The sequence below is a fragment of the Aedes aegypti genome, chromosome 2 (genome assembly GCF_002204515.2).
Source record: "Aedes aegypti strain LVP_AGWG chromosome 2, AaegL5.0 Primary Assembly, whole genome shotgun sequence".
NCBI lineage: Eukaryota > Metazoa > Arthropoda > Insecta > Diptera > Culicidae > Aedes > Aedes aegypti.
Window position 1 is genome coordinate 257960545 of NC_035108.1, and position 15849 is coordinate 257976393.

Below are 15849 nucleotides of genomic sequence, written 5' to 3' on the forward strand. Positions count from 1 at the left end.
GGGTAAGATTCCAGCCAAGAAAGGAGGCAACCAACATTAACTGAAGTGAAAACAGTGTGGGCAAAAGCCTTAACACTGTAACGACGGCAGGTACTGGCCGCTCCAGTGCAACATGTGAAGTGATTGATGGCCCGGGACTAATCGAGGCCATGGATCGCAATAGGGAGTACCTTCCGAAAATGCAGGTAGCTGCTGAGCAACTCGATGTAATCATCGAGTTTGTTAAGAGAAAAAACAATTTCGGCAAAGACTCGAAAACAAGTCTACTGAAATTGCGACAATCAGTCCTAGCTGCAAAGCAGGACTACGAGGAAGCCAAGAAACAACTTGGCAAGGTAGAAGGCAAAAGAGACACTAAGTCGTGTCAGACCGAAGTGTTTTCCTTCACAGGAAACGCGAATATATCTGATGATATTATCCGATACGCGATGTGAAAGAGGAGACCTTCCGAGGATGAATACGTGGCGAAAAGAAAGAGTGACCTATGCAGCCGTCCTCCAGAGCGGAAAAGTTGGTTCGAGCCAAGCTCCGCGATTAAGAGGACACGGCAACAGTGGAGAGGCCAACACCACGTCTAAGGCCAAGAAAACCAATAAAAAAGATCCACGGGATAAACCAACCAGGTAATGCATCCACAGGAACCACGGGTGCAAAGCAACAGCAACTCGTGGATAAGAGTCGAAAAAAAAGAAAAAAAGGAAGAACCGAAAACGGAACCCAAGGAGAATGCTAAACCGAAAACAATGAAACGTAGGAACTTATGCGAGGCCCTTGTTATCAAAACAGAGGAGGTGAAATACGCCGAGGTTCTAAAGGCGATGCGAAGCACGGGGAAGCTATCGCCTTTGGACGCAGATGTGCGGAGCATAAGGCGGACTGCGATTGGTGAAATGATCCTAGTCTTCAAGCAGGATGCCAAGCAAAAGGGTGCAGTTTATAAGCAACTGGCACAAGAAGTACTTGGCGACGAGGTTGATGTGAGATCCGTGACTGCAGAAGAAACTCTCCATTGTTAAAATCTGGATGAGATCACTGATGCAGCTCGGAGGGCTCGGCTGCCTTCAAGAAGCAGTGTGACATCGACGTAGCCAGTAAGGCTATCTACCTTAGAAAGAGTCAGCAAGGCACCCATTTTTTATAACTTGAAAATGCACCTTCAAGACGCTTGCGCCACCTCTAAATCTTAATATTTTTTGTCTTCAGGAATTGCTTCTAGATTTTTCTAGGAAAAGCTTCTTAAACTTTTACAATGATTCGTTGTATTCTTGCAGAAATTTCATCTTGGTCAAGAAAATAAAATACCCATAAATTTCAATAAGCTGTTTTTCTTGTACTAATTTCAAAATTTTATCCAATGAAACTTCGGTAGAGTTTGTTCGAGGTACAATTTTTTTTTCAAAAAAAAAAAAAAACGAAACAAAAATCAGTAACGTAATTTTTTAAACATTATTAAATAAAATTCTTAATTTACATTTCCTTCGTTTTGGCCAATAGACACGGTAAAAAAAGTAGAGAAACGAGGTGGAGATCTGAAATTTCCTTACATCCGAAAACAAATCCTTTTCGAAAATATCTGAAATTTTTCATGATGAAATTTTGAAGAAATTCTCTGAAGGAATTTACGGCATTTTCTGAACGAGTTTTCGAAAAAAATAATCTTTGAATCATTTCCTGTTGAAGTATTCCTGAAGAAATTCACTGAGAACTCCCTGAAGGAGCTTCTGGAGGAACCTCTGGAGTCGAAACAAAATTCTAGAAGTTGAATTCAGATATCTGTGCAGATGAAGGAATTATTGAAATGTCTGAATTATTTCGAGAAATCCCTGTAGGAGTTTCTGAAGGAAATCTGTAGAGGAATCCCTTTGAGAATTATTTTTAGAAATCTTTGGAAGAACACTGCAGGTTTCGTTAGAGGAATTTCTGGGAAATATCTGACAAAATTCTTGGAGAAATATTTTGAGGAAATCCTTGGAGAATGTTCTGTAATCCCGGAAAAGTTTTCGAAAATATCTCTGAATTATTACCTGGAGAAATGTTACTAGAGGAATACGAAACTCTTGGAGGAGTTCCTGAGGGAATCATTGTGCTGGAGGAATGTTGAGAAATTCTTGAGGGCAATTCCAAACTAGAGAAATTTCAGATGGGATTCTTGGAGGAATCTTTGGAGGAGCTCTGGAGGAATTTTTAGAGAAATTTCTGGAGGAGTCCTTGGTAGAATCCGTTGAGAAATTTCTGGAAAATGTCTGAATTATGTCTAGGTGAAAACTTTGAAAGAATTACTGAAATCCTTGGAGGAGTTGAGAAAACAATTTTAGAAGTATTTCATGGTGAAATTTAACTAAAGGAATTCCTTGAGAAATCCCTAAGCGACTTTCTTGAGGAATACTGATACCCTAGAGACATTTGCATGAGTAAGCATCCTGAAGGAAAGCTCGGAGAAGCCTCGGAGAAAGGAATCTCCGAAGGAATTTTCGGAAGAACCCCTGGATGAACCTTTGATAGAATTTCTGGAGTATTCTCTAGAGCAATTCCGGGTAAATTATATCTAAATTACTTTTTGCTGAATTATTTGAAAAAAAAAAATCTTGAAGTAATTACTGGAATACCGGGAGAAGTTCTTGAAAATAACTTATATTTCCTGGCATAATGACCTTAGGAAAATTTCTCGAGGTATTCTTGAAGAGGATTTTGATGAAATCACTGGAAGATCCTCTTTAGAAACTCCTGGACAAATTGAAGGAATAAATCTTGAATGAATCCATGGAGTAATCCTTGGTGAAACTTTGGAGGAATACCAGGAGAAATTCTCGAAAGAATCTTTAGAGAAATTTCTGGAAAATGTCTGAATTATGTTGAGGTGAAATCTATGAAACAATTACTGAAACCCCTGGAGGATTTTTCGAAAAAATCTCTGAATTATTAGGCGGTGAAATTTGCCTAGACCAGTTCCTTGAAAAATCGCTGAAGGAGTTTCTAGACGAATTCCTGAAGAAATTCTGTGGAAGAATCCCTCGATAAATTACAGGAGTCCCTGATGGAACCCCGAAGGAGTCGCTTTGGGATTTCTTGGAAGAATCTTTGGGAGAAATCTTTGGAAGAATTCGGGAAGGAGTCTCTGGAGCAAACCTTGGAGAAATTTATGGAAAGCTCCTGAATTATGTCAAGGTATAATCTTTGGAAGAATTACTTAAATCCTTTGAAATTTTTTCGAAAGAATTTCTGACTTATTTGATGGCGAAATTTCCCTAGAGAAATTCCATGGGAAGTCCCTGAAGAAAAATATCTGGTGGATTTCCTAGAGATAGCGCTGGAGGAATTCCTGGAGGAATCCTTGATAGAACTCAAGAGGGATCCTCAGTAGAACACTGGTGGAATCTCTGTGAGGATCCTCAGGAAGAATTCCTGCTCAAATTTGTGAAGAAATTTCTGTAGAAATCCTTCCATGTATCCTTGACAGAATTTTTGGAAAATATCTGAATCATTTTTTGGTGAAATCTTTGAAGAAATCCTTCAAGGAAACACTGGATTACGTAAAGAAGTTTTCGAAAATATCTCTGAATTACTTCCTAGCAATATGTCCCTAGAGAAAATCCTTCAGAAACTCTTGAAGAAACTTCTGGAGAAGTTCCTGAGGGAATATATGGAGTTTTTACTCGGCAGGATGATTAATTCCTAGTGAAGATTTTTGTAGAAGGTATTCTTAGAAAAATTCCTGGTGGAACTCCGGAGGAATTCCAGATGGAGTTTTCAGAGAGACCTCTGAAGGAATCCGTAGGGTAATTTCTGGGAAATGTCTGAACTATGTCTAGGTGAAATCTTTGAAGGAAATACTTAAAAATGTTTGAAAAAAAATCTCTGAATTATTTCGTGGTGGAATTTTTCAACACTTATTTCTTGAGAAATAGTCGTAATGAAATCCTTGCATTCTTCGAAGAAACAACCGAAAACGACATAAGTGAAATTCAACAAATTATAATTAAAAAATGAGTTATACTCAAAAAACAGATACAACTTTGTTTGTCATCAAATTTTCTGATTACATAGAACCTGAGGGAACTCATAAGTCTCAAATACTCTTGAATTTTTATAAGGATTCCATATTTTTCAACAAAGATCCCAAGCATTACATAAAACACTTAAATAACATAAAGACAAAACACACATATCAAAAAAGACATCAATAAAACACCGAAAGTGAGAACAGAATTTTGAACATGTGAATGAGGTTTGGAAGTTCAATGTGCAAAAAACTGTGCATGAAGCGAAAATCGAAGCCCAGATTTAACCTTCTAATGAAAACAGTATCCAATAACACAGTCAGAATCCATTCAGCTAACGTTGAACACCAATAAAACGGAGAAAGCGGCAGTTGCAACCATCAAAAGCACAGCATGAAGCAATCGGGAACAAATACAAAACGAAGAAAATGAAATCCTCGATGAGATTTTTAAGCCAAATTTCAACTTTATGTTCGATTTCATTCTTGCACTTATTCGCGAAAATCCGTCCTGTCACATCTCGCAGCAATACCTCACTCTGTGAATTTTAGCTTTCATTCCCATCGAAACGTAACGAAACGTAAAATGTGTTAAATTGAAATTGGATGAAATTTTTGCACTAAAAAGCATTCGCCACGAGTAATTCTTCAATGTTGGATTGTATGATGGAAAGGGGGAGACAAGATGAGCTTGTGACTGTAGAAATGGTTCTATCTGGGATTATTACCTATGATATACGCGAGAATTGGGCTGATTTGACGATGGTGATGTTGGGACCATTCCGGTGGCCTGGGTGGCCGTCTGAGGCGCCGAGATATTCAGGGGCGGTGGTACAGTTGGTGCCGCCGTCGGTGTTGTAACGGTTGGCTTCACACTCAGAGGGAAATTATTGTACGACGAACGATGCTTGAGCCACTCCAGATTGGCCGACGATGACTTTCCGATGGGGTAATTCCGAATAATATTGTAAAAGTTACTATCGGACTGTCGGAACGGTGCCGTCGGGTTCGAAAGGCGAAAATCTTCGGTGGGAGAGCTTTTGCGGAAGTTACGCTCGAAGGGCGTCCGGAGAAGGTTTGCTGAATCAACAACATCTTCTGCCAGTTTCCGCGTTAGTCGCAGTTCAACCGGAGATCGGTCATTTTCATCGGGACTGTTGCTGCTGGTGGAAAACCGTTTTCGGCCTATGTTGGGCGTGAGGAACGGATTGTGATCGATCCGATCCGTTGCACTCAAACTGGGAATGGAATTCATCTTTGTCAGTGGAGACGGCGTGTCATCTTCTATTCCAATGTAACGAGTGTAGCCGACACCTGCTTTCTTTCGGTATATGCCACTGTGGAAGGAGTTTCTCATCTGGAACGGCTGGAATCGATTGGGCAAATCTGCTCCATTCCTCTGGAAAGCTGATTTTCGCTCGTCGATGCAGTTTTTAGTTTTTTGATCGACATTTTCTTTGGAGACTTGCTTTCTTCGCTGCACCATAGCGTCTTCATTGTCATCGTTCAAATCGGTCAGGGACTTCATCTTAGCACAACTGAACCTTCGCAATTCGAAATCTTTTTTGAGCTTCAACAGGTCCACGGGGGTTGTACCAAATTCGCGTTCGTAAGCTGATAAGTTTCCCAACGACTTCATCCGACTAAGGTTCATCTGCTGTCCTGGAGTTCCAATTGTGCGGTTTTTGTCCACCGCATCACAATCAACCTCATCTTCGGTGAAGAATATGTTACTCTTCGTCACCGAGAGGTTATTCATACTCTTTATTTTCACCAGCGTAGCGAGAGGAACTTCCGACGTAGGAGTACCGAAATCGTCCAACCCAGAATCGGTTCGATCCTCACTCATGGCACCTTCGTCCGACATGACAGTAACGTCCGGGGTGATGAAAATATCATCACCCGAGTCCGAATTCGGGCTCTGGGGAATTTTCAGCTTGGTCAGTAACCGATGGGCGGTCATGACCTTGGTGGGTGTCCCTTCGGAGCTGCTACCACCGCTGCTGCCAGGTCCATATCCGGCGGTTAATCCCGGATCGGTGACACTGGTGGTGAATTTGTTATTAACATTAACGAAACGATTACCATTAACGGCGGTGCTGGGAAAGTTTGCTTTTTTCTGAGCATCTTGGCTCTTTGATTGCAATGACGAACGTAACCTTTGGGGTGCGAGGAAAAAAGAAAACATAAAAAATAGCAAAATAGGTGATACGATTAACCAAGGCGGTTCTACGGAACAAAATTGTTATCAAGCGGATGTTTAATTTCCTGAAAAAAGTGGGTTTCGCTGTAGGAAACATTGACAAATGCATGGAGGGGCTAGAGATTGGGAGAGATTATCTATATCGCAGAGAAGTCGTGAAATTGTGACGCAGTGTCCTCTGTTGAAATGGAAATGAAAGTTGAAAAAGAGTAACTTTTAATTTCATCGTTTAAAAGAAAATAAGTTTTCTAAAACAATTATTCGAAGAACTCTTACTTCCGAGAACTATAAATAAACTATAAATCCCCAAATAAAATATTTTTCATTCATTCACTAATTCACTAATTACTTACTCTTCCTTCCATCTCAGCCGGATATCTTGTTTCTATCACCATATTTCAACAATTATGTCATCATCTTCTAATTTTGCCTCCAAAAAACAACGGCTGGTTAGGATTCATGACAATTTGTTTCGAACATAATGCAAAATCTATTTGGCAGATGATGTTTGTGCCTGCCTGGTGGGCGAGAGACGTCTGAGAACAATGCTGATTTGCTAAAGCAAAACACTCGAATGGAAAAGACATTGAGCAGTCTGGTGTCTGTAGATTTGCGGCAGACGGAACCATTATGATTTCTCTGTCAATGTAGATGTCTGCAACATTATACGCAATTTATTTAGCGTCTGGAGGCAGTTGAGTTCAACCGCACGTGTTCGATGCTTTTGTTGAGCTGAAGCTCGTGTCTGTGGCTTAAAGATTATTCAATCGATTGTCACCCAATTATTTAGGCTACAGTTTGGTCTTCTTACCGCCTAAATTTCAAATTCAATCCCGAATTCGTAAAGAACTTCTATCTCGACAAAATTAGTCCCATAATTTTCAGAAATGTTCCTTCAACAAAATTTTATCAAACTAGACGTACGCATTTTTATCAACTGCAATGGAATGTAAGGAAAGCTTTGTAGCTAATTGAAATCAAAGCATCTAACTGTCACATTATTCATGTAGGTATCAGCGGCAGAAAGATTGCACAGTTGACTAAGAGCACAATCTTGAAATCGAAAAAAATCAGGATGTAACTAGATATATTTCGTAGAGCCTTAATGTAAGATATTTTTTCTGAACGAAACAAATTTTTGTCACGTGTAGTAACTAAGTGCAACTAATTTAATAACTTCCGTGTTAATCGGTAGATTGTTAAAATTTCAACTGATATTAGGCGAGTATAGCATAGTCTAGAGGAATTGTTGGCCAAAATAACTCAGTATTATTAAGGTTCAATACAGGGGTAATTTAAAAACTATAATTTCCTAACATTAGGATGGTCTAATATACGTCTAATTTATCCTCTGATTTGTGCTCGAGAAAACGAGACGCAAAATCGGATTTTTGAAAACAGGACGCAGTACACTGTAACCTTAAAAAAATTGAGCATATATAGCATAAAAAATCAGCTTATTTTTACAAGGGGGGGACAGCAAGCTAAAGTGTGACATTTTGTTTTTAAATTTGTATCCAATTTTTGCGTTACGTATTCAATGGATGGTCACTCAGAACCTATTCCGTCTCAGCTAACGAACAAAAAATAGCACGAAGGCGCTACCATTGATCGTAATGACATTTTTCAGGTTTCATGCAAATTATAAAACCGTTATAAAGGCAAAACTTTCCCACCTCAGTGATCCGGCAAAAAACTCGTTACCATTTTTTTCCAGAAAGCAAAAATGATCCTTTCAATTACTTTGCTCAGCATCTTCTTCATTTGGTTATCAAAGTGAAGCGACACATGCTACTCAAGAAATTGGATTAAGTCCACAGGCACATGTGTGCACACTTGGGTATGATACGATTCATTATGTAGTTATTTGGTGAAATAGAAACTCTGCCTTTAGTTCCCACGTATGTAATATTGTGGGGAACGTCACGTTCTTAAAACATGATTACTGAGCTTAGGCAAAAATATTGATTAAGATAAAGAAAATGTGAAAACTTCAGTATTGAAAAACATAGTTTCCTTATTTTCGTTTAAAATTCAGGTCACATTTCTATCAACTTCGATAGGCTTTTCAAAATTTATAATCGAAATTAATCAATTAAAGCTTAAACACACATAATAAGAACAAGTTCGAATCTGTACCATTTATTCTCGTTTATCAGTCAATTTAAGACATCAAGGATACCCGTCAAGTGCCTAAAACTTTTCTTCCGCCCGCAGACAGTGAGTGAACACAAAGTTTACTTTCCAGATTATTTCTCCAGTCCATTTAAATTGCATAAGAACCCAGCATAAATCAACGCTAACAGCGATGTCGACGACGGCGGTCTGAGCCGGGCCCATATGTTCAACGGTTGAATATGAGTATATTTCTACCAATCTCGAGGATGCACTCCTCGAGCATACTAAAGGAGCGGAAACTTACTGACGTAATAAAACTTCTCGTTATATAAATTCACATTCCCATTTCAACGGAGACGAGGACGACGACGAAGATGATGATAAGAAACTTATCCATTGCGCGCACGGTTTCCACGGTTTCTCTGCCAGGAATTCCACTAGATAGTCTTTCAGTTAACGAAAAATACGAGAATTTTTCTACACGGGACAGGAAAAATGTAGGGTTGGGTGCTTCCATCCAGATCTAAGTACATTTTCATCATAAATTTACCGGTAAACCCAGTGCTTGCTAGCCAAACTAACAAAGCACTGCGAGAACATTGGATAGAGAATTTGACCTACCACACACAAAACAAGGAACAGGGAAAGGAAGTACACAGCGGAAGGATGTAAAATGCATTGCGTATTTGCGTCATTGAGCGCAACATGGCAAGAAAGGGAGGAGATCTAGGGGTAGGTACCTACGAGAAAGAGATAGGGACATTCAACGCAGCCAACAATTCTATTATGACGTCAACGAAGCAGTGTTACTGAGGCACATGTATGCTACAGGATCCCTAAATGTGGCCTTAGTTTAACCTACAGGAGGTTTCTAGGATCATGCTAGCGTCGGGTCAAATCGATTTCTTTCTAGCTTTCCGACGCGACATTGACTAAAGTTTACGACATTGATGGAAATTCATGGGAAAAATTGAAAATTGATGATGTTATGACGTTGATGAGTTTTGGCTTTTCATGATATTCACAGATTAGTAACATTCGTCAGCATTCAACCCCTCGTTAGGACTTATTAAAGTTTAGTATGTTTGTACAATCGCTTACGATGCAGTGCTATGAAGAAACGTATGCTTTCCGTGTCTGAGTTTTGCGGGATTACGTATTTCTTTTTCATTTGACTTTTTCCAAATTTAATGTATCATGGGCGCAGTCTGAATGGATAATTCTTTGAATTTGGTGAAACATTGCAGCCGGAACTACTATAGCGATTAGTTTATGATTTATCAGAAGTCATTCAAAATTTTGGTTTATAACTTATTGTGCAAAATTCATCTATTTTTCAAATATCTTCAACAAAATAAGGGGGAGATCCCCCAGTACCGGACACTTAAGCCGCTAAATTCATAACTAAAAAAATATTGGTTTTATATGATCTTGTTACCCACACGGTGTCTTTATGGAGTAACTTTATTACAAAAAAATAGGTAAGTCTGAAATTTCGAACTAAAAACAATTAGACTTTGCTCTTTCATTTGCGACCAAAATCAAAATAATCGGTCGGGGGGTCCAGAACATTTTATTTTTATTTTGTGTGAAGTATTCATGGATATGTGTTTTTGTACCGACACACATTGCGTTGAACACAGATACGGGACAAACTGCAAGATCAAACCATTTGAATACCTTGGCTTGAAAAATAAAGTTGTTCTTGCTCAAAAGAGCTGTAATAAGCATATATGACATATGATATACGCATAATTGCAAAACTGTCTCAAACGTCATTTTAGTTATTGTCCACGAAAAACCTTGAAAATCGTACTTAAATTGGTCATAATGATGTAAGAAGTTTTTAGGAAATATTTTTAATAGGTGAAGATGCATCGATATCAAACCTCGAATTTTCAAGAGCTTGTTTGTAGATTTGTATCTTAAGAACCTGACAACCTTTTGCGTTGAACATTTTATTGATTAGTCGCCACCAGCGAGTGACCAGTGAGTTACCGGTTGTCTGCTTCTCTAGACTTGTGCTTTTGAAAATTCTAAGTTTGGCTTCTATGTATATTCACCGATAAAACCATTGAAAACCGAGTGTGTAGCTCATTGTTATTAAGCAGATAAACGGACCAAAATAAAAACTGTCACCGCTGGGAGACAGAGGAGGATCTTCTCTTCGTCGTAGCATTGTGAAATAAAGTGTAAATCCATTCGTTTGCTCAGTAATAACAAGCTATGGCTTTTAGGACGAGATCCTAAACTATGCGAGATTTTTCTTTTTACTCAGATACAAAAGTGACTTATCCGCCTTTCAAACAACACAATTTCAGTTATTCGAATTAACTAGTAGAAGGCTTCGCATGTGATAAACCTTGTTATAAGGCATGTAATATACTTGCCCCATGGTGCTGAAAAATACGCTAATTTGGATGGTATTGGAGAAGTTTCAAATCTTATATTCTTTATGTTATTTTCTTAATGGCACAGTGCTTATGAAAAGATCAGAAACTAACATCATGAGGCTAAAATGGGTTTGGGATTTTTGTACTTGTTTGCAGTACTATAACCCCATATCAACCCTTCTACCGGCAGCTTCATTTTTTCTAAATATTCAAATCGCGATAACTTTTTTGTTTCTCAATATTTTTGAAAAAAAATTCCACCACTTCTCAAAAAACTCTGTATCGATTTTGAGCATTGGTCATCTATATTCAGAGATATTCCAAAATTCCTTGGGGGACCGACGCATAGCCATAACTCTCGTAATTATCTCTGGCTACAGATTTTTTCTCATATTCGGTTATTCACTTCTCAAAACTAAACTTTGATGAAAGTCTATTGTGAAGAAATTAAACAAATCGGTGTAACTGTTTTTGAGCAATGAGCTTTTATGTATTTGGTACCACTCTAGCCGTAACGAGATCTTGAAAACTTCTTAAAACATCATATTGAAATTTTATATGGGAAGTGTCGGTCCCCCAAGGAACACCGAAATATTTTTAAAACCAGTTGACCAATGGTCAATACCGACATAGATTCCAAAAGTAGAAGATTTTTTTGAGAAGTTGTGAAAAAATGGTGGAAAAATATAGAGAAACAAAAATGTTATCGCGATTTAAATATATTTTTCTGCTGAAAAAATGAAGCTGCCGGTAGAGGGGTCAAGCTAAATAATAGCAAACAAACTCATGAATATCTCTTCTGATATCTGTCGAATTGAATTTCTTTCTTCAGCAAATTTCTCAATTACTGTTTGAAGAATGGGCTTTTACAATGCTAAAACCAAAATAATAAGTTTGTACTTACATTACAGTACAAGCGTGTTTGGAACATACCTCAAAATTTCTTCATAGTAATTTCCATATAAACCTACATTGTCTTTGGGCCACCTTAAATCACCACCTAGAAAGCTGCGAATTTCACAGAACACTATTTTTATAGTAAGGATAGTAAGGAACATATGTGAGATTGAATTCTCAAACATTTTTTAATTTTGATCCGCCATAATTTACATAAACACATAGATAGGCAAATTCAAACATATGTGCAAGTCTCTCGAAATCAAACAAAAAAAAATTACTCTGGACCCCCCGACCGATTATTTTGGTTTTAGCAGCAAATGAACGCGAGAAACCTAGACTTTATTGTGGAGAAGTTTCAGACTTACCTATTTTTTTGTAATAAACTTGTTCTACGAAACACACCGTGACCCATTTATGATAAATATCATTATTTTTGTAGCACAAATAAATAAATTTGAAAATATGGATATTTGGACAACGGAATCCATATAAAATGAATTTATTTTGAGATACGGGTGCAAAAATAACAAAGATATCATATAACAAATCAGGCTGTCCGAAACATGGGGACATGAGGTGATTGACCAATATTGTAGTATGTCCACATTTAGTTTAAATGTGGTACAAAATACATTCATACTTTCAAATTATGATTATATTCGATCATTATTGCGTGATCCAAACTATTTTCCAATATTCAAATTAATTACTAATTAGGCTTAAATTTAAGGCGATACTTAAACCTTTTAACGAATTTCAAAAATCTCTCCTTTTATAAAAAGATGTGCATATTTCAAGGATGTGTTATTCTAGGCAAACATTACTCTTTATAGCAGCTATCCTTTCTTCTGATACACCGTCTTGATTGAACCACGATTTCTCAATTTTTCGACTTTATCCGGTGATAAGGGATCCCCTACTATATATTTATTGAAAAAATGCTTTTAATAAATCTTCTGCGATTCCGCCATGAATAACTTTAAGAAATTTTCCAGGGATACTCCCAAAAAGCTTTTTCTATGGTTTTCCATGGAAAATAGTGCTTATCAAAGTATACTTTTGAAGATTGCTCTTTGTTTCCATAATTCGTGCAAAAAATATACTAGGTGGAAATCTTTCAAATTATCATGAGCATTGCACTCAAAAAGATCCTGATGCATCCTAAGCCTTCAACTGACTGTAATGATTGCACACTGAGCCAGAATTTAGCCAGACAAAACTCTAGCGCTTTGGGAAAGCATTTTTCGGGTTGTTGTCTCCGGAGACGTATCTTGGAATTATTTGTTCTTCAATTTGATGATAACATTTAGTAGGAAATTTCGCCGCATAGACGCACACGTTTTTGTTTCACGTTCTAGAGCTTTCACGTCGCCGGCAAAGTTATAGAACGTTTAAAAAACGGCAGGTTGTTCAACACATCGAAGAAGTTCTAGATCAAATGAAATTATAGTAAACAATGTGAAAATCACTAGTATTTTACGTGTTTTTAAAATAGTGAAAAACATGTAAAATTTTAGTAAGCACGTCAAAATTGTGAAATGTTTAACTATAAACACCATGTGTCACTAAAATTCGATAACATGCATGTGCTGTATAAAAAGAAATCTTGTATTTAATAGAAAATTTTAATTTTTGAACAAATTTGTGTAAAATATATTTTTTTTAATATCAATTCACTCGGAGGATTTTTGCAAAAACTTATCAATATTCCGAAATATGCTATATGATGATCTCAAAGGTGTCAAAAGAAGCCGATGTATATGTTTAATCCAATATCCTTTCCATGACAACTGTGGAAATGCAGAGGTGATCTCGGTCTCTGGTAACAACGGTTGTCGAACTAACATTCCTTTCCTTCCACGATGACCGATTACCGTATTAATTTTACCGTATTAAATTTTAGACTTGTTGATTGTTCCGTTGTCTACAAGATTATCTTTATTTAGAATCATTTTTACTTACCAGAAGTCTTACAATCATTGAATTGCTTATGTTCTAAAAGTGTTCTAAAAGAGGCGGTACTTGGAGTTAACTTTTGGTATGTAAATATAAGCCAATCAGAATTTAACGCTATGCATTATAAGCGAAAAGAAATATAACCATTGGCCTCTTGCATCGTGAGAACGATGCACTTGGCGTAGGCAAGGAGATCGAATTACGCTATTGCATATATCGATTGTCTGGAATGATCGTTGGCGTCAGAGTGTAGTGACAATGACATGGGTCATTGCCTGAGTTGTAATTTGGAAAAGGTTGGCAATAATTTGGTTTGAATGTTAGCATGATATGAATGCTTGGGAATTGTGAAGTAAGGTTTTTATGATCGTGGGAAGGTTCAGCATTTCAGTTGATGTGAAATTTAGTTTTACTGTTTTATGCTTTTCACACTCTTAAGGATTTGTGAGAGCTAGGAAACGTTCTGTAATTTGATATTCTTTATGAACATCGGAACATGAACATGTTCTAATGCTTGAGATGAATTATTTATGTTTTTTGAATATTAACTTTGTAATGCAAGTCTATCATGCTACACCTCCACCCTTCGGGAGAGTAATGTATCGAAGAAAAATTACTCGTGTATAGCTATGCTCCAAATACCGTTTACATAAAAAATATACTTATTTGATCCTATCGAATTTCAAGCTTCTTAGTGTTATACTAAGAAATTTTACCTACCCCATTTGATTGTCATTTTTTTTTTTTGTGTTTTATTCTCTTTTTTTATGGGTGTTAGGCTCGGTGGATCTCTTTTGTATTAAAATTTATTGTTAGTTATCGATACAATAATTAAATCAAAACTTTTTTTTTTTTTTTTTTTTTTTTTTTTTTTTTTTTTTTTTTTTTTTTTTTTTTTTTATTTTTATGCTTTAATAAGTCGATTTTTGTGAACTGTAATATTCTCATTATTTTGTGTCAAATAGTGATTAATTTTACAATTTGGGTCATTGATTTCGACTATTTTATAAGGTCCTGAATAAAATGAATCAAGTTTTTTTCTGTTTTCTACGGTTAAATATACTAAATCTCCAATATTTAGATTTATTGGGTTGATATTTTGATTTGCTTGATTTGTTCGTATTAATTTTTGATCAATTAATTTTCTTCTAGCGATTTCATTTGATTTCTGAATTTTAAATTTAAGTTCATGATAATAGTCCTCGTAGTTATAAAGTGGTTCTATGCCTTTTTCGTATATTTCGTTGGGTAGTTGAGCTTTTCTGCCAAAAACTAATTCAAATGGTGTAAATTGATGATCTGAATGTGGAGTGGTGTTATAGGAAAAACTGTAAAATTTTAACCAATCATCCCAATCTGTATGGTGTTCATTTGTAAAAGATCTCAGATATTCATTCAAACATCTGTGATTTCTCTCTAATGAACCAATAGTTTGGGGATGATAAGCCGTTGAAAAGTTTTGTTTAATTTCCAAAATTTTGCAAATTTGTTCTAAGGTTTGATTTTTAAATTCGGTTCCTTGATCTGACCTCAATTCAAGGAAATTTCCGTACACTAATATGAAATGATCGACTAATGCCTTGGCAATGACATTAGCTTCTTTGCTTGCCGTTGGTATTAAAACAACATACTTCGTTAAATCACATTGGATTGTAACTATGTATCTATTTTTGTTATTACTTAATGGAAGTGGTCCAACTGTATCAATTGAAATCACTTCAAATGGTGTGGAAGGTGTTGTGGTAACTATCATATTTTCTTTAGTATGTTTAGTAATTTTATTTTTTTTACATAACTCACAGGATTTTACGAACTGTGATATGCAACCTTTCATATCCTTCCATTTATATTTTTCTCTTATTTTGAGATAAAGTCTATGTTGTCCAATATGACCTCCTAATGGGATCTCATGGTTAATTCTTATTATTTCATGTATTTCATTTTTATCCGTTATGAATTTTGGCGGATTGTAAATTATTATTTGCACGTGTCTAACTTTTTCATTTGTTATTTTTTTGAAAATATTTATAGGCCATAACTTGAAAAGTTCATTATCCGAAGATAAAGCAATCTTTTTAATTTTCATCGTAAGTAATAATTTTTCTAATTTCAGAAGAGCAAACTCAAGTGTTTGACTTCCGTTTGTTATAAACTGTTGTTGCACTGATGCAACACGTTTTTTACTGTTCTTTGAAAAAATTATCATTTCAAGAACATTGTTATCATAACTAATTCTTAACTTATGCAATTTGTTGGTAATGCTTGGATTTTCAGTTACGTAA

General features: G+C 36.4%; 1 protein-coding gene across 6 annotated transcripts in view; it reads right to left on the reverse strand.

Moving 5' to 3' along the window:
* LOC5566421 overlaps window positions 1–15849 on the reverse strand; it is a 290745-nt gene that overhangs the window by 23242 nt on the left and 251654 nt on the right. For 5 of the 6 annotated variants that reach the window (XM_021844861.1, XM_021844855.1, XM_021844856.1 and 2 more), the window contains one exon: window positions 4726–6156. In XM_021844861.1, the coding sequence (XP_021700553.1) occupies window positions 4726–6156 (1431 nt within the window). The remainder of the gene's footprint in view (window positions 1–4725; window positions 6157–15849) is intronic. The other variant, XM_021844859.1, reaches the window with a different exon arrangement.